Genomic DNA, 22,300 nt, shown 5'->3' on the forward strand with positions numbered 1-22,300 from the left:
GTCTACAAGAGAACCACTTCAGACCTAGGGACACATACAGACTGAAAGTGAGGGAATGGAAAAAGGTATTCCATGCAAATGGAAATCAAAAGAAACCTGGAGTAGCAATTCTCGTATCAGACAAAATAGACTTTAAAATAAAGACTATTAACAAGAGACAAAGAAGGACACTACATAATGATCAAGGGATCAATCCAAGAAGAAGATATAACAATTGTAAATATTTATGCCCCCAACATAGGAGCACCTCAATACATAAGGCAAGTGCTAACAGCCATAAAAGGGGAAATCGACAGTAATGCAATCATAGTAGGGGACTTTAACACCCCACTTTCACCAATGGACAGATCATCCAAAATGAAAATAAATAAGGAAACACAAGCTTTAAATGATACATTAAAGAAGATGGACTTAATTGATATTTATAGGACATTCCATCCAAAAACAACAGAATACACTTTCTTCTCAACTGCTCATGGAACATTCTCCAGGATAGATATATCTTGGGTCATAAATCAAGACTTGGTAAATTTAAGAAAATTGAAATCACATCAAGTATCTTTTCCGATCACAATGCTATGAGACTAGATATCAATTACAGGAAATAATCTGTAAAAAATACAAACACATGGAGGCTAAACAATACACTACTTAATAACCAAGCGATCACTGAAGAAATCAAAGAGGAAATCAAAAAATACCTAGAAACAAATGACAATGAAAACACGATGACCCAAAACGTATGGGATGCAGCAAAAGCAGTTCTAAGAGAGAACTTCATAGCAATAAAATCCTACCTCAAGAAACAAGAAACATCTCAAAGAAACAACCTAAACTTACACCTAAAGCAATTAGAGAAAGAAGAACAGAAAACCCCAAAATTAGCAGAAGGAAAGAAATCATAAAGATCAGGTCAGAAATAAATGAAAAAGAAAGGAAACAATAGCAAAGATCAATAAAACTAAAAGCTGGTTCTTTGAGAAGATAAACAAAATTGATAAACCATTAGCCAGACTCATCAAGAAAAAAAGGGAGAAGGGTCAAATCAACAAAATTAGAAATGAAAAAGGAGAAGTAACAACTGACACTGCAGAAATACAAAGGATCATGAGAGATTACTACAAGCAACTATATGCCAATAAAATGGACGACCTGGAAGAAATGGACAAATTCTTAGAAAAGCACAACCTTCCAAGACTGAACCAGGAAGAAATAGAAAATATAAACAGACCAATCACAGGCACTGAAATTGAGACTGTGATTAAAAATTTTCCAACAAACAAAAGCCCAGGACAAGATGACTTCACAGGCGAATTCTATCAAACATTTAGAGAAGAGCTAACACCTATCCTTCTCAAACTCTTCCAAAATATAGCAGAGGGAGGAACACTCCCAAACTCATTCTACGAGGCCACCATCACCCTGATACCAAAACCGGACGAATAGGTAACAAAAAAAGAAAACTACAGGCCAATATCACTGATGAACATAGATGCAAAAATCCTCAACAAAATACTAGCAAACAGAATCCAACAGCACATTAAAAGGATCATACACCATGATCAGGTGGGATTTATCCACTTGATGCAAGGATTCTTCAATATACACAAATCAATCAGTGTGATACACCGTATTAACCAATTGAAGGAGAAAAACCATATGATCATCTCAATAGATGCAGAAAAAGCTTTTGACAAAATTCAGCACCCATTTATGATAAAAACCGTCCTGAAAGTAGGCATAGAGCGAACTTACCTCAACATAATAAAGGCAATAAAGGTTATGACAAACCCATAACAATCATTATTCTCAATGGTGAAAAACTGAAAGCATTTCCTCTAAGATCAGGAACAAGACAAGGTTGTCCACTCTCACCACTATTATTCAACATAGTTTTGGATGTTTTAGCCACAGCAATCAGAGAAGAAAAAGAAAAGGAATCCAAGTCGGAAAAGAAGTAAAGCTGTCACTGTTTGCAGGTAACATCATACTATACATAGAGAATCCTAAAGATGCTACCAGAAAACTACTAGAGCTAATCAATGAATTTGGTAAAGTAGCAGGATGCAACAGTAATGCACAGAAATCTCTTGCATTTCTATAAACTAATGATGAAATATCTGAAAGAGAAAAGAAGGAAACTCACCCATTTACCATTGCAATGAAAAGAATAAAATACCTAGGAATAAACCTACCTAAGGAGACAAAAGACCTGTATGCTGAAAACTATAAGACACTGATGAAAGAAATTGAAGATGATACAAACAGATGGAGAGATACACCATGTTCTTGGATTGGAAGAATCAACATTGTGAAAATGACTATAGTACTCCAAATCAATCTACAGATTCAGTGCAATCCCTATTAAGCTACCAATGGCATTTTTCACAGAACTAGAACAAAAAATCTTAAAATTTGCATGGAGACTTAAAAGACCCCGAATAACCAAAGCAATCTTGAGAAAGGAAAATGGAGCTGGAAGAATCAGGCTCCCTGACTTCAGTCTATACTACAAAACTACAGTAATCAAGACAGTATGGTATGGACACAAAAACAGAAATATAGATCAATGGAACAGGATAGAAAGCCCAGAGATAAACCCATGCACATATGGTCACCTTATTTTTGATAAAGGAGGCAAGAATATACAGTGGAGAAAAGACAGCCTCTTCAATAAGTGGTGCTGGGAAAACTGAACAGCTACATGGAAAAGAATGAAATTAGAACACTCCCTAACACCATACACAAAAATAAACTCAGAATGGATTAAAGACCTAAATATAAGGCCAGATACTATAAAACTCTTAGAGGAAACATAGGCAGAACACTCTATGACATAAATCACAGCAAGGTCCTTTTTGACCCACCTCCTAGAGAAATGGAAAGATAAACATAAAGAAACAAATGGGACCTAATGAAACTTAAAGGCTTTTGCACAGCAAAGGAAACCATAAACAAGATGAAAAGACAACCCTCAGAATGGGAGAAAATATTTGCAAATGAAGCAACTGACAAAGGATTAATCTCCAAAATTTACAAGCAGCTCATGCAGCTCAATATGAAAAAAACAAACAACCCAATCCAAAAATGGGCAGAAGAGCTAAACAGACATTTCTCCAAAGAAGATATACAGATTGCCAACAAACACATGAAAGGATGCTCAACATCACTAATCATTAGAGAAATGCAAATCAAAACTACAATGAGGTATCACCTCACAGCAGTTAGAATGGCCATCATCAAAAAATCTACAAACAATAAATACTGGAGAGGGTGTGGCGAAAAGGGAACCCTCTTGCAGTGTTGATGGGAATGTAAATTGAAACAGCCACTATGGAGAACAGTATGGAGGTTCCTCAAAAAACTAAAAATAGAAGTACCATACGACCCAGCAATCCCAGTACTGGGCATATACCCTGAGAAAACCATAATTCAAAAAGAGTCATGTACCCCAATGTTCATTGCAGCACTGTTTACAATAGCCAGGTCATGGAAGCAACCTAAGTGTCCATCTACAGATGAATGGATAAAAAAGATGTGGCACATATATACAATGGAACATTACTCAGCCGTTAAAGAAACGAAATTGAGTTATTTGTAGTGAGGTGGATGGACCTAGAGTCTGTCATACAGAGTGAAGTAAGTTAGAGAAAAACAAATACTGTATGTGAACACATAAACACACATATATATGGAATCTAAATAAATAAATAATGGTTCTGAAGAACCTAGGGGCAGGACAGGTATAAAGACGCAGACGTAGAGAATGGACTTTAGGACATGTGGAGGGGAAAGTGTAAGCTGGGACGAAGTGAGAGAGTGGCGTGGACATATATACACTACCAAATGTAAAATAGATAGCTAGTGGGAAGCATTCGCATAGCACAGGGAGATCAGCTCAGTGACCACCTAGAGGGGTGGGATGGGAGGGTTGGAGGGAGATGCAAGAGGGAGGAGATCTGGGGATATATGTGTATGTATAACTGACTCACTTTGTTTTAAAGCAGAAACTAACACACCATTGTAAAGCAATTATACTCCAGTAAGTTTAAAAAAAAAAAAACTAAACTAAAATAAACATAAAAATCAGAAACTGGTAGCCACATACAGCAAACCCCAATCTACAGTTGCTCCCAAAGTCCAGTGCCTCAATTTTGGGATCATTCGTTGTCTACTTAAGTGTTCCACAGAGGCAGGATATATCAAGTTGATTGTGGGGATTTAATCGGCTGCTCCTGAAGCTGCACGGGGAAATTTCCCTTTCTCTTCAGTGTTAGCACAGCTCCTGGGGTTCAGCTTTGGATTTGGACCCGCCTCTGCATGTAGGTCGCCCTCTGGCATCTGTTGTTCGCCCAGACATGACGAGGTTAAAGGAGTGGCTGATTAGGGGGCTCTGGCTCACTCAGGCCGGGGGGAGGGAGGGGTATGGATGCGGGGAGAGCCTGCGGCGGCAGAGCCCAGCGTGACGTTGCAGCAGCCTGAGGCGCGCCGTGTGTTCTCCTGGGGAAGTTGTCCCTGGATCTCGGGACCCTGGCAGTGGCGGGCTGCACAGGCTCCCGGGAGGGGCGGTGTGGAGAGTGACCTGTGCTCGCACACAGGCTTCCTGGTGGCGGCAGCAGCAGCCTTAGCGTCTCGTGCCCGTCTCTGGGGTCTGCACTGATAGCCGTGTCTCGCGCCTGTCTGTGGAGCTCATTTAGGCGGTGCTCTGAATCCCCTCTCCTCACTCACCCTGAAACAATGGTCTCTTGCCTCTTAGGCCATTCCACACATTTTCCTGGACTCCCTCCCAGATACCTGTGGCGCACTAGCCCCCTTCAGGCTGTGTTCACGCCGCCAACCCCAGTCCTCTCCCTGGGATCCGACCTCCGAAGCCCGAGCCTCAGCTCCCAGCCCCCGCCTGCCCCTGCGGCTGAGCAGACAAGCCTCTCGGGCTGGTGAGTGCTGTTCGGTGCCGAGCCTCTGTGCGGGAGTCTCTCCGCTTTGCCCTCCGCACCCCTGTGGCTGCGCTCTCCTCCGTGGCTCCGAAGCTTCCCCCCTCTGCCACCCGCAGTCTCCGCCCACGAAGGGCCTTCCTAGCGTGTGGAAACCTTTCCTCCTTCACGGCTCCCTCCCACGGGTGCAGGTCCCGTCCCAATTCTTTTGTCTCTGTGTTTTCTTTTCTCTTTTGCCCTACCCAGGTACGTGGGGAGTTTTTTGCCTTTTGGGACGTCTGAGGTCTTTTGCCAGCGTTCAGTAGGTGTTCTGTAGGCGTTGTTCCACATGTAGATGTACTTTTGATATATTTGTATTTGTGGTGGAAGGTGATCTCCACGTCTTACTCCTCCGCCGTCTTGAAGGTCTGCCCTGTGTGTGTGTCTTTAGCTCTGAAGTGAGTCTCTTGTAAGCAGCATATAGATGGGTTTTGTTTTTTTATCTGATCAGCCACCCTATGTCTTTTGACTGGCGCATTAATGCATTGACGTTTAAAATAATAATTGATAGGTATGACTTATTGCCGTTTTATTACTTGTTTTCCAGTTGTTTTTGTAACCTTCTCTGTTCATTTCTTCTTGTTTTTGTTTCCTCCCTTGTGATTTCATGTTTTTCTTTAGTAGTATGCTTGTGTTATTTATTTTTTTCTTGTTTTTGTTTATCTATTGTAGGTTTTTGAATTGTGGTTACCATGGGGTTCATATATGTTGACCTATATCTATTTGTTTTAAACTGGTAATCATTTAAGTTCAAACATATTCTAAAAGGTCTACATTTTAAAACTCCTTTCCCCCCCATTTTGCATTTTTGATATCATATTTTATATCTTCATGTTTATCCCTCAACTGTTTATCATAGTTGTAGTTGCTTTTATATAATTTTTTTCTTTTAATCTTTGTATTAGCTTATTTAAATTGTTGATCCTCAGCCCTTACTATATATTTGCCTTTCCTAGTGGGCTTTTCTGTTTCCTATAGACTCTTACTTCTTTTCCACTTAGAGCAGACTCTTTAAAATTTATTTTAGGGTAGGTTTAATATTTATGAACTCTTTTGGTTTTTGCTTGTCTGAGATGTTCTTTATCTCTTCTAAATGATTATCTTGCTAGGTAGAGTATCTTAGGTTGCAGGTTTTCCCTTTCAACACCTTGAATATATCATGCCACTCTCTTCTGGCCTGCAAAATTTCTGCAGAGAAATAAATTGATAGCCTCATGGGGATTCCCTTGTATATGACTGTTTGCTTTTCTCTTGCTGCCTTTATAATTCTCTCTTTATCTTTTACTTTTGTCATTTTAATTATTATATGTCTTGGTGTGGATCTGTTTCGGTTCATCTTTGGTTTGGGGCCCTCTGTACTTACTGTTCCCAGATACCAGTTTCCTTTCTCAGGTTTGGGAAATTTTCAGCTCTAATTTCATCAAATACATTTTTGATCCCCTTCTGTCTTTTTTCTCCTGCTGGGATCCATGTAATATCGATGTTGGTATGCTTAATGTTATTCTAGAGATCTCTTAAACACTTTTCATTTTTTACAATTTGTTTTTCTTTTTGTTGTTCTGATTGAGTGATTTTCCATTATTCTATCTTCCAGATCACTTATTCATTCTTTTACATCAGTTAGTCTGCTATTCACTCCTTCTAGCGTGTTTTTTATTTCAGTTATCGAATTCTTCATTTCTGATTGGGTCTTTTTTATATTTTCTAGTTCCTTGTTAAAATTCTCACTGTGTTCATCTACTGCTATCCCTAATTCAGTGATCATTCTTATTACTAATGCTTTAAATTATTTATCTGGTAAGTTGTTTATTTCTTTTTCATTATTTATTTTTTCAGGAGTTTTCTTTTGCTGTTTCAATTGAGACCAGTTCTTCTGCCTTTTCATTTTGCTTAACTTTTTCTGCCTCTATGAATTTAGGTGAAACATTTACCTCTTGTGGTCTTGAAGGCGTAACCTTATGTGGGAGTGTCCCTATACAGACTGTGTGAGCCCAGTGCCTTTGGTGGGAGAGACGGATTTGACGTGGACACAAGACATGTCTTTCCTCAGGGTGTACTGCCAGCTTTCATCTTGGTAGGAGGTGGGACTGGAGATGGAGGGGCTAGAGCTGGAGCCAGGTGCGAGGCGGGGCTTCCCCTCTGCTCAGTGGACATCACTGCCCTATCAGAAGCGGGGTCTGATCCCAAGCTGCTGGAGGAGAAGCCCTGAGGGTCGGGCCCTAGCTGGCTTTGTTCCCTCTGAGTGTGTGCTTTCCCTTCACCAAGCACTGAGACCCTTGCCCCAGAGTGGCGGAGTGCTGAAACAAGGGGAGCCTGTGTGGGCTCTCAGCTCGTGTTGGTGACAGACAGAGGTCAAAGCTGTCTCCAGTACACTGCCTGTGCTGGTGCCAGCAATTGTCTACCTCACTCTGCTGAATTGTAGCCTCGAGTCCAAGCCCCTTTGTCCCTCATAGCCAATCACTCCCCCAGCCTCTGACACCCCTGCCTTGTTGTGGAGCCACACTGCAGGGCCGGGGGCCCTGCATGGAGTCTTGGTGTGTATTAGCGAATGAGCTGTGGTGGGCTGGTAGCTGTCAGAGGCCTGGGCTGCTTCCGATGTGCTGCTTGAGTAAGCACCAGCAGTGGCTACCACTGCCCTACTCAGATGCTGCCCCAGGACCGAGTCGCCTCTGTGTCCGACATCTGAGCTTCCTTCCTGGTGGTGGCAGCCATAGATGCATTGCCATGCTGTGACATTGAGTAAGCGGGGCTGGAGCGTTCCCTCAGCTTGAGCTGGGTGCTCCCTGAGTTGGTTGTGGGAAAGCCGGCAGCCGCTGGCGCGATCTCCTATCTGCTGTCTCTGCCCTGCGTTGGGGCCACACCAGTGTGTGTGCACTCCGCGTAAGTGGAGTCCAGGATTCTCTTAGCCCTCCTGTTAGTCTCAGCGGTCCTTAAACCAGCCAAGGGGGCTCGTGTCCCTGTGTAGGACCCCAGAACTGGGGTGCCCAGTCTGTGGCTCAAACTGCTTACTCCCCAGGGTGCGTCTTTGCCCATGTATTGATAATTTCCCTTTTTTTCTCTGAGTCCCCTCTCAGGGGCACAGGTCCTGACCTGATTGTTTCTCTTCCCTTCCTGCCCAATTCCTTGTGGATCTTTCTCATAGCCTTGGCTGTACAGGAGTCTTTCTGCTAGTTTCTATTTAGTTTTCAGTGAGAATTGTTCCATACGTAGATGTATTTTTGATGTGTTCATGGGGGGAGATGAGTTCCACGTCCTCCTACTCCACCATCTCTATCGATCTCCTCCATTACTACTTTCTGATTCACATTGGTTGTTGGAATTTCCATCATGTCATGGTCATCCTCTCAGCCCCTGGCTGAATCACCTTGTTTTTAAGTGTTTCCTGTGTAACCACTCCTTTCTACCTCTTCTGCACCCTGAAGCAAAGGTGAAGCAGTGAGCATGTTTTGCCTGATCTGTTGCAACGCTCTTCGTAGCTCTCACTGTTTCAAATAGTATCCATTTTGAGGTGATTTTCAGTGATGCTGCTAGAACTTGCCTCAGGACTCATGGCTGTGATCTTATTGCCTTTATTCTTTTGGTCTCTGGACACAGTTGAGATAAATCACTCTTTTGTTTTCATTATTCTAGGTATATTCTTCAACTAAATTTATTGCCAAATCTGAACTGTATAACTTAAAAGGAAATCTCTCAGAATGTAATATAGTTTCTCCACAATGTTTTCTCAAAAGAACATCATTCCGTTAGGTTGTAAGAAGAAAATTTGACATGAAAAATTAATTTAGGAATTTCTTTCCCTCTCCCATTTAGTAAATACTGTCTAAATTCTTGGCTGCAGAAAGGACCAGAGCACTGAACTAATTACTGTGATAGTTAGCAGTCATAGCCTGTTTATTTGCTAGACCCAATATAAGCTCATCCAAAATAATACTCATGTTGATTTTGAATAAATAGACTTGGGCAATATTTTGGAAGGTACCTACATGATTTGTATATTTTTTTAAAAATGGGGTTCTCTCTCTCTTTTTTTAAAATTTATTTATTTTATTTTTGGCTGCATTGGGTCTTCGTTGCTGTGTGTGGGCTTTCTCTAGTTGTGGTGAGCCAGGGCTACTCTTCATTGCATTGTGAGGGCTTCTCATTGTGGTGGCTTTTTTTGCTGCGGAGCACAGGCTCTAGGTGCGTGGGCTTCAGTAGTTGTGGTGCGCAGGCTCAGTAGTCATGGCTCGCAGGATCTAGAGCACAGGCTCAGTAGTTGTGGCGCATGGGCTTAGTTGCTCCATGGCATGTGGGATCTTCCTGGACCAGGGCTCGAACCTGTGTCCCCTTGTTGGCAGGCAGATTCTTAACCACTGCGCCACCAGGGAAGACCCTGATTCACATTTTGTGATGCTGTTTTTTGGAAGGGGGCAACATAGTTTAGTAAGTAAGAGCACAGATTCTGGATTCAAAACGTCTGGGTTCAGATTTCAGCTCTAGCATTTGTCAGTCACGTTGCCTTGGACCAATTATGCAGCATCTCTAAGCCTCATTTTGTCTCATTGGATAATAATAGAACTGATAAGATTGGTTGTTGTGAGGATTACATAATATAATGCATATAAGCAGAGAACTCTGTCCTATATTAAGAATTTGATAAATGGTGGCTCTAATGATTTTGCTGAAGATTGGATTTTAGTGGATAATTTTGACAGGAAACTCATGCTCAGCCAGCTTAAGAAAAAAAAGTCTGGCACAGAAAGTCAATTCTTGAATGATATCATAAAGGCTTGGTTCCTCTCCAATTCTTGGTCTACCCTTTCATTATTTTAGTTTCATATGTTGACTTTACTCTATGCTTTCTGTGAAAACTCCAGGAAATTTCTGCCTCTCCCTTTGGAGTGACCAAATGCTGCATTTACTCCTCACATTTACTTAAGTTCTGTATGATGAGAAAGAATAAGCATTTTGTCTGGTGGCTCCTGGCAAAATTAGGAAATTCACCTTGATTGGATCCTTTTAGGTTATGTGCCCATTCCATTGCAGTCAGGGGAATATGTGGGCTGATTTGCTTAGGTCTCCTCACATCCCTCGTTGCATGTGTTTGGAATAGGGGTAGAGCCCTATCCAGACTCTACACTAAACGTGGGACAGAGAGGGCACCAAAATGGAAATAGGGGGCTATTTCTGGAGGAAGGTGGAACAGATATGGGTACTCAAGGAACAACTATAAAGGTGATAATCAGTGAAAAGGTTTTTTTTCCTGCTATCCATTTACTACATGAATGAATGAAAATAACAGTTACTTATTTGTAAGGACATCAGATTATATGCTTGGGGATCCTTTCTCTCTCTCTCTTTTTGTTGTTGTTGTATATCTCCAGAGATTGAAATTGAGGTGCATCTTATTTTCTGCAAGTTATCATTTAGCAACTCTGTGTGCCAATATGGCATAGCAGAACTTTATCAGGCTAGGAAAAGAGGTTCTGTGAGATATAGTCCAACTCATTGGGATGTTCAGCCAGGATTCCTATTTCTCATCTTGTATAGTTTTTCAAAAAAACCTTTGTAATACATGAAACGAATCGAGAAATGGGCCCCAGGACATCTATGGCTCATCATCATTTTGATATTTGAAGCAAAGTAATCATAATAGCAAACTGGTTTTTAATAGTTTCAAAATTAACATCATTTATTTATCAAATTTACATCTCTTGTGCACGTAGATAAATATTTTCCTATCATGCTGTTTGAAGGGCAAACCTCAGGGTATTTAAGCTCTTAGAGGTTATTATACAAAGTTTCTTTGTATATGAGTGACAGAATTAAATATTAATAAAGCTAAATTCTCTCATTCTAAGCTATTGTCTTTTGGAAAAAAAAAAGACAATAATCCAATTCTGACTCTTTCTGATTGTGAAAATTCAGTTATCTCATTTCTCAAGTAAGGTGGATGGACTTGTTGAATGAAGGCCTTTTCTGTTGTATTTGGGCAGGGTAGGATGCAGTGTTCGCAAATTCTGTGAGATCTAGAGAACATCCAGGTCCTGGAAAGAGGGGAGGGTCCAGACAGCATGTGGACCATGTATTTGAACTCTCACGGGGTGCAGGGTGCTCATTACCTCTCTTTACTTATATTTAATAGTTCAGATAATACTTATCATAATTTCCTGGGCAACAGAAGAGTGTTTTACCAGTGTGCCACCTCAGGGGAAGATCTCAGTTTATAATAATTTACAATAGTAGGTACTGTAGTACCCTTAGTCTCATCTAAATATGGGTCCTTTTCTATCAGCACACCTCTTCCGCTCTAACACACACAATCCTAGATGTCCTGGTCCTCACCTTTTGATAAGGAGACATGTGAAAAAAGGATGGTCCACATGATCCCTTATTAAGATAAAGATATTTTGGGACCTAGACTGGTATTATTCTTGCTGGATGGTCAATGGGTGATGTGTTGACCACTACAGAAAGGAAATTCTTATTGGTCAAGCAGGAAGGAACACATGCAGATCTCAGCTACAGATCATTATATTCTGTCCCCTGATTAGAGACATGGATACTGGTTCCAAGTATAAGGTGGGCAGGGACACAGCTGGGCATTGGACGCAGATAGAATCAAGGACTCAGGTATCCCCTGGACTTTCTTGCCTTTCTGTTAACTTCACTCGCAGTACAGGCTAGATTTATCCAGAGTGAAGACATGGTTGCTAATAGATTCCAAGCTTACATCTCACAACTTCTCTCCCAACAACTTCCAGCACTGGAGTTGGGCCAACTCTTCATCAGTATATGCTTAAAAAATCCTTAGGAAAAAAGCTGTGAATGGTTCAGTTCAAGCCTGGATTGATTAACTGTGGCCTGGGGATAGGGTTAGGTAAGAAAATTGCTCATTCTAAGGTGGTTGTGTTCTTCGGTGAGTTGGGAAATCCCCATGATAAGGAACAAGGGGACACTGTGCAGATAGTTCCACAGGTGTCCACTACACATAGCCATCAGATAAGAGTGGCTGTAGTTGCAGATGTCATATTTTAACTGATTCAAAGTTTTAAATTGTGAAAGTCTGACTCTATGATCATTAGCTCCAATATTCTACCTCTTCCATTTCCTTACTCCCTTTACATTTATTCTTCAGTCTCATCAAAACCTCCAGTATGGATAGTTCTTCAGAGGACTTTTGCTTTCCCAAAACGCAACCTGAAATATATAAAAATTGCTGAGTTTTGCCACATACCATTGTCTACTGTTTATTACTTGCTTCCCTTCCTCATATTTAGGTTCTTTCTTCCTCTGGTTGGTCTGGGTCTAGTGGATCCAACATGGCCCGGGGGGACTAAACATCTGTATGCAGCTCTCCTGGGGGTTTGCACCCTGACATTTGAGGCAGTGTGTCGCTGTCCCCAGGGTTCTACCACTCCTCAGTCTTCTGTATCTCATCTGCTCCTGATTTATTTTCTTCACTGCTCTCAGGGAAATCATCCTTCATACCAGTATTCAAAATTCCCTGGGACTCCTTTTCTCCACTCACTTCACCTCACTTTTGTGACCTGTCTGAATCTACTTTCCCATCTTTGGTCCTCCAGGTTGGCATGTATTGTTGGAAAAAAATTGGCCTGGTATACAGAGTTATAAAACTGAGAAACTGTGGCGTCAAACCTTTGTGAGCTTTTCCTTGGATTGGCAGTCAAGCTACTTCTCACTTGGCTTGCTTTCATACTCCCCACAGCAGCTGGTTGAAAAGTTTACTGTGCATTTTAAGCTGTATGTTATATAACTCTAGTCCTCCAGCACAGAATAGGTAAGCAATACAAAATTTATTGAATCCATGAATTAATGAATTATTGACTGAAAAGATGAATCTTTCATGGGGGAAACAAGGATTGGAATGTAAAAAAAAAAAAAAAAATATATATATATATATATATAGACCTTGAGTTCTGTTGGGCACATAGATCCTCATGGTAAATATTCCTTTCTGATTAATTTTAAAAATATTCCAAAAAATAAGGAATCCACTTAACCTCTAAATACGTTCATGAAGAATAAATCATGGCATACCATCCTAACATTTTGGTAAGTAGAGTCTCAACTTCAGTATTAAGTTGGTCTCACTGATAAAGCAAGATTAATCATGAAGTTATCAGTATCTATTTCACAAGATGGGATGGGGAAAAATCACAGTATAATTTGATGAAATTAAAATGAAAACAAGGCTTGGAGCTTGTTATTCACACCAGTTAATAAATACATGAGATAGAGGGTATCTAAGTACAATTGTCTACCAGAAATCTTATCAGCTATAACTTATTAAGTGTTTCAGCAAGTTTGAAGTACTTGTAATCACTTGGCTTAAGATGATTATTGAATAAAAAATGAATTGTTATACAGCTGACTCAGAGGGATTTCAAATAGGGTAAGTCTACACTATAATTTGAGACAAGCTAGAATTTATTTTTTGGAGGTGATTGTGAAAATAGTAAAGGACGTTTGGAGTTAGTGGCTGGCATTTTATATCAGTGAAATTAAAAATAATATAAAAGGAAAATGAAGCACATGTAACCACATTTATTCACAGAATAACTCTATCCTTGGGAATGTGAACGATAATAGGCTGCTTTGTGGAGATTCTGTCCAGCCTACCGAGGCCTCTCTGAATGCTCCCCCCCAGCCACGCCTCCCATCAGCTCCTTTATACATCAGCCAATCCTTGGCCACTGTTTCTGGAGTCAGATGAGTACCTCTGCCTGCTCTGTTTGGAGCAAAGCAGCAGAGGCCTCTAGGATACTCCAAGGGGAGCAGGAACACAACAGCACTTTCTTCAGTGCAGTTGCATCCTTGCTCTTGCATGTGGCCCCTGAATTCTTGCAGTAAATTTTCCTTTTCTGCTTAAATCTAGTATATATTCCACGCTGCTGAGGCTGTGGTGAGATGTCATACATAGTTGGTAGTACTGTAAATTGTTATGTTTTCTGGAAAATATTTGGCAATACGTATTAAGAATATTAAAAACATTCATATCTGTATACTCAGTTGTACCACTTCTAGGAGTGTATCATGAGGGATTTATCAGATTCATGTACTTGAATGTTCAGGTACAACGCAATTTATGATACTGAAAAATCAGAAAAAAGCTAAATGTTCCAATTTGAATACTAGCTAACTGTATCATGATGTGTCTGTATTTTGTAATGTTATACAATTATTAAAATGTTTAGAAAAACATTTAGTGGTGTAGCAAACTACTATGCTATGACATTAAGTGAAAAATTTGTATACAAAATACTGTATACTTTATGACTCCAATATCATGATTTATACATGTACGTGTGTATAATGAATAAAAGAAAAGTAGAACATTGCACCTAAATGTTAAAAATGGTAATTTTTGAGCAGGAGAACTAAATATGACTTTTTTTTTTTACTGCTTTCCTATATTTCTTACAATAATCATGTATGTGAATAGAAAAATCCTATTATTAAAAAATTCTGTGTAAAATAATATATTATTTTAGTATTAAAAGGAATGAGTTTTTTCTTTGTTGCATAAAAAACTTTGGAAAATTCAAAATGGTGTATTTACTCCATGTTGTACAGTGGAATAAAGTGTGTTCTTTATCTTTTCATGGCAGGATATAAAATCTAAAACCAACAGTATTAAACTATCAGTTGTATCAAAATTTAAATAGAAATATGTTTATACTTATTCACAGTTGTTTTAAAAATAAATCAGCATCTATTTTAAGTAATGAAGATTAAATACATTGCAATAACATTATTTTAATGTGAATATAACTTTGCCAGATTTTAATAAAATAACAACAGTTTAGAGATATACATATATAGGTAGAATATATACTTTTTAAAATAGTAAGGCATATTTTATGATATATAATCTTTTTACCACAAAATATATATACTTCTCAGATACGAAATAAAACTAATATGACTAGGAAGACACTACTACCTGGGACCAGAATAACACCTTTACAAGTAGTTTAATTTTTATACGTGACTTTAGTAACATCATTATACAAATAAGCCATTTAGCAGGCATGTTTTGGCAGTGTGAATCTATAAGACACTGGCTGAATTTCACATAAACTTCTGCAACCTGACAACTACTGCTTAGCAAGTCTTTGTATAAAATGTGTAGTAGCAGGTACAACTGGGCCACAGTTGCTAATAGGTAAATAGGCACAAAACCTTTGCTGCCCTTTGGAAGTTGGGCAGAGCAGTCTTGAGCTCTGATCTCCTGTTGCTCCTCTCAAGTTTTAATATATTCTAAGTACCTTTATGTGGAAATCAAAAATAATGGAACAAGAGCAGACTGGGGAGATGGCGTTTCTACCAGTAAAATTTTCCAAATCAACACACTCGTCCAGTTTCTGACATCACTCTTTGAGTGGACGTCATCTATCTGATGCAAAATGTGCCTTTGCTTTGTTTAGTTGCAAAGGGAGAGGAAAGCTTTTGTTCAGAGCTTTAGAAAAGTCAGTTCAGTACACATAATCCATTTTCTTCTTTAATTCTGAAAAGTAGCTCACACTCATTTGGTAGTGAAGTGTTGTACAGGAATGTTTCTCTTGCTCCTTCTTCAACAAGATGACTTCACAGACAGGTTTCAAGTGTGTCACTCAACCTCAATACATGGGACAGGCTTCTTGGTAGATGAGCTTCCATTTTCTGAGGGGCGGTAGGAAAGCGTGCTCATTTTTGTTGACAGGGTTGAGTGGGATTTGGCCCTTGGGGGAATGTATTTCAGAAGCTGGAGAAAATGTTTTTTAAATTTTTTCCCCAGAAAGCCATAAAAGAGAGGATTCAGGCAATTGTTAAAATAAGCTAAGCAAATAGTGATGGGCATGGCGGTGTCGACAATATCTGAAATTTTACAGTCATGTATGATGCCCAACTGAATCAATACATCCAGAAAAGTGAATATTTGGTGGGGAACCCAGGAAAAGAAAAAGAAAAGCACAATTGCCATAATTATCTTGAAAATATCGTCTTTTCTTGGTTTGTTCTTCTGAATTTCATAAGCCTTCTTTAGGGTCTTCCAAATAAGAGTATAACTTGTAAGAATAATTAGAAAAGGAAACAAGAAACCCAGTATATTCTTGGTTAGGCCCAGCCCTACGGGGAGGGTTGAATTTTGGGATTCGTAATGGAAAGCACAAACTGTGATATTGATATTCTCAATGAAAAATACATTGCGGTGGATTATAGTTGGCAAACTGGCCAAGCCAGCCAGCAGCCAAATAATGATGCAGGTGACTTTGGCCACAAGCATTGTGCGCCGAAGGCGGGACTTCATTGGGTGCACAATAGCCAGGTAGCGATCAATGCTTAGACATGTGAGTAGAAACACACTGGCATAGAGGTTGAAGCTGACGCTGGCTGAAGCGATCTTACATAGGTAATTGCCGAAGGGCCAGTGGTATTCCATAGCAGTGTAGACAGCCCATAGTGGCAAAGTCAGTAAAAAGCATAAGTCAGCCAGTGCTAAATTCAAAAGAAAAACACTGGCCACAGTCTTCAGTTTCATGTAAAAGTAAATGACAATCACCACCAAGCTGTTTCCAAATATTCCCACCACAAAGATAATACTGTATAAAGTGGGAATCATGACAAATATGTAATTGTGCCTTCCAGCTTTGGGACAGTCCTCTTGGATTCTTTTAATACCATCTTCGGTGGAAGAGTTGAGGATCATTTTGATCTCCTGGGTTAGTTGGTCTCAGACACTATGCCAAATGCACCTAGAAAAAATAAAAATGAAAAGGTAAAAAATTTTTAACTTCCAGTTATAAACGAATAGTTTATTTCTCAATCATTAATACAGTAACTCAACTTTAGTTTTTAGGAAAAAAATTAGATCATATTTTCTGGAGAAAAGCTGTGAACTGATAAAACCTAAGACTGCACATTTAAATTAAGTTTTAGAACATATTGCTTTTCTAGGAAATGATAAAGATCCTTCAGACAAGTAGACGTGGGGTCCTATGTGAATACTCATCTATGTCCTTTGCCTTTTTTCTAGGAGTAAATCCTAGCTTCCAAATTGATTAGAAAAACATAATCTAAATCTCAGAAAATACTACTGAATTAAATTAGTTATTCAGAAAGACTTGAGTTTTTCCTGAGGCTAATTAATTTGTCTTTAACCTCAGAAATGTGACACATCCGTATCTTATTCTTTGAACCATTTCTTTCATATCACAATCTTAGGTATAAAAATTATTAGCATCCTCCCTTAAGTGGTCTGAATAGCTGCCTCTAGGTTCTCAGGAATTGATTTAAGAGGGGATAAAAGGGAGGGCTCAAGGCTTTGGGGAACAGCATTCTTCCCATGGTTTTCCAGGTCACTACAGGCAGTTACCACTTATTCTTTAACTTCCACCCCAGTCTAGCAAAAGGGCCTGAATCTCCTAACTTTTGTGCCCACAAGTCATTTCTGGAGTTAACTCTGAGGTTAACCATTTGTCTAACAAGGATGTCAAATAAATAGATTAGGTCAGGATTATCAATAAAACATGTGTTTTGGGGGGGGCTCAAGATAGCAGCGGTTCTTTAGGATTTTAGGAAGAATCAGATGCTCAGGAATGAGCTCCATAGAGACTTTTGCAAATATTTGCTCCAATATTTTACACAATCAACAGTCAAGCCATTCATTTATGTGATTTAGAAAAGCATCATATTCTGCCCTAGACAAGAGTCTATCAAAAAGCCCTTGGAAGGGAAGCTGAAGATGCTGTGAGGATAACGTGGCAGCGTGTGGCACAGGCAGGCTCTGAGGTGAAGGCCAGCCCTAGGCACACGCGAGGCTGGCCAGGCAGGGCAGTGGTGTTGGGTAAAGACCCTATTGCTCCACCAGGAGTGGGTCCCTAGATGAGCATGCGTGTGCATTCCACTTGTAGCAAATCATCCTGGGTAAGAAGAGGAACAGGAATAAGACATTAATAGTCTGCCCAGGATAGCTGTGCTTGGCATCCAGGAGCGCTGGATGAACTCGTGCACTTAAGGTGGTGTCCATCTTGGTGCAAAGTGGTGCTATGAAAAGGACGAGTCTCAAGTAGCCAGATTTTAAGAGGTAACACTGGGAAAGAGAGGTTCTTAAGTGGCCTCTTTGCCTCCCCCAAGGAGGCAGTTATTCTCCCTACCCAAGTTTTTGGCTCTATGCCCTCGTTATCTTCTCCTTCTGTACTCAAGACTATATAATCTAAATCCCTTTTTTCTCTTTTCATTCATTCATGGGGGCATCAGCATCCACCCGCAGGCAAATGTCACAGCCTCTGTGGAGCCTTTCTGACTTGTCTGGGCAATTGGCTGTTCCATTTTTTGTGCTGCTCTGGCACTCTCGATGTAGGTTTTGACCTATATATTATAATGGTATGTTGACATATCTGTCTTCTCCACTGGTCTGTCCGTGGCTTGAGGGTAAGGCCTGTTTTGAAGCATCTTGTTCATTAGTATAGGCCCTGGCATCTTCCTGGAAGCAGATGATAAATGACTGATAAGTTAAGAGAGCAAGTGGACAAATGAATGAGTGAATATTATATAACTGAAAGCTACAAGTAGAGAGTATTGAGACTAATTTCTAGGGGCCAATGAAATCAATTTACATTCTGCTCCCAAAGAATCTGACAGAAAATACTCAGTGTCAACCTGGGCTTCACCTTGGATAACAAGCCAAAACCCAAACCCAAATCTAATCCTAAACCAAACCAAACCAAACTGACAAAAAAAACCCTTGGCACTTCTAGAAATCTGTAGTTTACAAAACAGAAGAAGATAAAAATAAGGAATAACTTAGTAGAAACTAGGGCTAGGCTCTCAGGAAGGTTTGACCTACTTCTTCCTCACCCAGAAGGATTTCTCTACACTTTCCTGATTTTTTCAGTTTTTAAAAAAGTCATAATTACTGAAATTATTCCAATTTAAAAGTAGAAATTCATTTAGGTAAACAAATATTCTCTATTAAAAATTAAATGCTTCTTAAAAAGCTTATGAGCTAGCAGTCATTTATACCTTAAAGTGGATTCATTTACTTATTTGCTCTCCTTCTGACATCTAGTTGTGATAAGTTGGATTTTGCCTAGGAAAAAATTGGAAATGTCAAGGTTAAAGAATCTCAAAGATTAAAAGTGGCCTGGGTTGAACTGAAAATAGGGCAGAGTTAAATATTTGTTTCAGTTTGGGTATAAGAGCACTAAACGTTAGGAAGGAATAAACTGGATTCATTCGGATTCCTTGGGTGCCCTGAGCTTGGGTGCACAAGAGTAGAGAGGAAACTCTCTTTCCTCTCTTGACCTCACTTTGAGGGCACACAACTCTTACTGGTCCCATTTTTTGTCTAGAGGGGGTAGAACTTTATTGACTAGGCTGGAACTATAACCATCATTTATAAAAGAATTTCAGTGGAAAAATTTGCATTTGAAAGGACCCATTTATAAACATGGTTTTGGACTCCAGTTCCTTCACATTCTGAGGTCAGCCTTTTCTTAAGTTTCCATCGATTCATATTGACTGATATTTAAAATGTAAAAGGTTGCTCTGAACAACTAGGGAAACATCCCTGGAAGTTTGAATGAGGTATGTATTATTTTAATGAGTATATTATTTGAGAAACTCTGGGCATAGCATTGAATATACTAACTGGAAGGACATTTTATATAAATGTTTATATAAGTAATGACCAAAACCTCCTATCTAGTAAGGCGTCGGGGAGAGGAATTTCAGGGGGTGAAAATAGCAGGAGCAAGTACAAGAAAGCAGAAATGCAAATAGTGCATTCAGCAGGCAGTCATCCATTCGTCCCATATTCACTAAACACCTACTATGTGCTGGGGTCAGGGGCGCAAAGTGAATAAAGCCACAGTCCTTCTCCTGCTTTGGATGATTTGAGTCTAGCTGGGGGAACAGGAGCTGTAAAGCCAAAATTATCTCCAGTGTGTTGAATACTATACCATACCAGAGGCATGTGGAAAGTTCTGTATTTTTCACTGACCCAGCTTGATGGTGGGAATGTCCAGGAGTTAATCAGGCACATTTCCCAGAGATGGCAGTTGGACTTTGGAGGATGTATGGGAAACAGAGTGGTTAGAAGTTAAAGGCAACCATCTGGCCAGCTAAGGTGGAATAGAGATTTCGTTATCGCTTGAACTTTTCCCTCCTTATAAATGTCTGCAGCTTCATCTATGGGAAACTGCTCTTGTAAATTTACAGATAGTGTACAACCTCCCAGGCAGGGGTGTGGGGTCTGAATGTGTACTGGATGGGAGGGTGACACAGGCCACACTGGTAGGTAAGAAATATTGTTCTCTTAGTCTGCACTGTTGCCACTTATAGGCTTCCCTAGAGAAACTTGGTTCTTGAGAAAGAGAGAAAATGGAACTCTTATGATTGGAGTCACCTTAGATTGATGACAAATAAGTGGTGAAGAGTAGGCTGTTTTTCTCTTTGAAGCTTCGAAGTGTGCTATTTTGGTGAGCAGCTGAAGGAGAGAGAGATGTGATCTCCCAGGACACCAAACTTTTGAGTCCCAGAAAGCAGCTACTATCCTGTTTCATCCTGCTTCTTCTTCCAGTAGGGTTATAGGCAGGTAGGATACTGATTAAAAACACAGGAGGATCCACCTCTCTCTATTTCTGGGTCTCACCATAGCTTTTACTCAGGCTCTGTGGTTTACATGAATTCCACAACATCATTTCCTCTTGGGGTAAAGAAGATGGAATTTGGAGTCAAAATGCTTGTAATGGAATCTTCCTTTACCACTTACAAATCTGTGTGGCTCTGGATAAGTCACCCAGTTTTTCTCTGAACATAAGCCTCAGTTTCCTCATCTGTAAGAAATGGGAGCAATGATTCTTACTGCACTTAATTATTGTAGTAATTAAATGCAATAACTTGAAAGCACTGGGCCTATCTTTCAAATAGTAAGTGTTTAATAAATGTGTTTTATTTGAATCTTTACTATTATTTTTTTGAATGCAAGGCAAGTGCTGACTCAGCCATGGATCAAAAAAGCATGAGAGATTTAAAAAAAAGGTTTACCATTGGTAAGCTCTTTCTCTTGCCATTAAAAGGCTAAAAATACCAAGCTGTTTTTCTTTCAAAGTATGAGTAAAAAATTATCTTAAGCAGATGAATAAATTTGCCCTGAGTCAGGTGGGAACTTTCAGTCTGCTACGAACACAAGGTTGGTTCATGGTGGCCACACCACATTTATCTACTGCTTGCTTTAGTAGGAGTTACCTTTCATTTCTTGACAGCTTCCCTGGTTCTTAAAAACGAACCTAAGAAAGAAGATTTTCTTTTTTCTTTTTTTTTTAATTCTAAGAATATTTCCCCAAGACTTTTGATTAGAATATTAATACCTCCTTAAGCTTTTAGGCAAGCCAAAACCAATCTAATTAAATTGTTCATTACAAGCTCCTTTTTTAATGAGTTTGCAATCTGAAGAAAAAAAAAATACCCCGAAGTTTCCTATGATAATAAAGAGAGAACTAAACGACCAGATAATTATATTTTAGGATAATCTATCTAAGTATCTTTCTTTTTTAAAAATTTCTATTTAATTTTATTATCTCCTTTTATTTATTTTTTAAAATATTTATTTATTTGGTTGCACCGGGTCTTAGTTGCAGCAGGCGGGCTCCTTAGTTGTGCTCCGGGGCTCCTTAGTTGTGGCATGTGAACTCTCAGTTGCGGCATGCACGTGGGATCTAGTTCCCTGCCCAGGGATCGAACCCAGGCCCCCTGCATTGGGAGCATGGAGTCTTAACCACTGTGCCCCAAAGTATCTTTCTTAGATATCAAAAAGAGTAGGCCAGTGTTTGTTATTTGCCTGTAGTGCTGGACAGCTCAATACACCATCCTGTTCAAAAGGCATTCTCTTTATTGCTCCTATCTTATAATTCAGACATTAGAAAGCAACTGTTTCTGCTCCTGTGTGTTTTTCCCCCAGTAATGAATGAGGCATTCTACAGGGAACAACTGTTAGTATCCATTTGTGAATTCATTGACTCATAGAAGTTGGCATTCAAATTTTTAGGGTTTCTACTTGTTTCTTTTTCAAATCCACTTGTTCTTATTTCTTAACCTTCTGTTCTTATTTTATGGGGTCTATTTCTACCCTTATCTCCTTAACCATTTTGAACATCTGTATGTGAAGAGCCCCTATCCAATTGCTTTACTATTTGTAGTTCTTCAGGTATAAATTCTATTTGCTTCATCTATAGACGCTCTTTCTTGGCATTTGCCTTCATCTTAGGTTTCATAATCTTTGCGAGTTAATCTCTAGTGGGAATTAACTTCTTTAGGAGGCCTGAGTGGATGGCAGTGGTGGTAAA

The 22,300-nt window shown here is 39.6% G+C and overlaps 1 protein-coding gene across 5 annotated transcripts in view; it reads right to left on the reverse strand.

Moving 5' to 3' along the window:
* Positions 1-13,502: 13,502 nt before the first annotated feature.
* The window catches only part of AGTR1 (angiotensin II receptor type 1), a 55,887-nt gene continuing 47,089 nt past the window's right edge, over positions 13,503-22,300 (reverse strand). For 3 of the 5 annotated variants that reach the window (XM_082394444.1, XM_082394442.1, XM_082394443.1), the window contains 2 exons: positions 18,978-19,044; positions 13,503-16,708 (listed from right to left, as the gene is read on the reverse strand). In XM_082394444.1, coding sequence (XP_082250570.1) covers positions 15,583-16,662 — 1,080 coding nt within the window. In that variant the 5' untranslated portion in view covers positions 16,663-16,708; positions 18,978-19,044 and the 3' untranslated portion in view covers positions 13,503-15,582. The remainder of the gene's footprint in view (positions 16,709-18,977; positions 19,045-22,300) is intronic. The other 2 variants (XM_082394445.1, XM_082394441.1) reach the window with 1 other exon arrangement.

The sequence above is a fragment of the Balaenoptera borealis genome (assembly GCF_965194805.1).
Source record: "Balaenoptera borealis genome assembly, chromosome: 5".
NCBI classification, from domain to species: domain Eukaryota; kingdom Metazoa; phylum Chordata; class Mammalia; order Artiodactyla; family Balaenopteridae; genus Balaenoptera; species Balaenoptera borealis.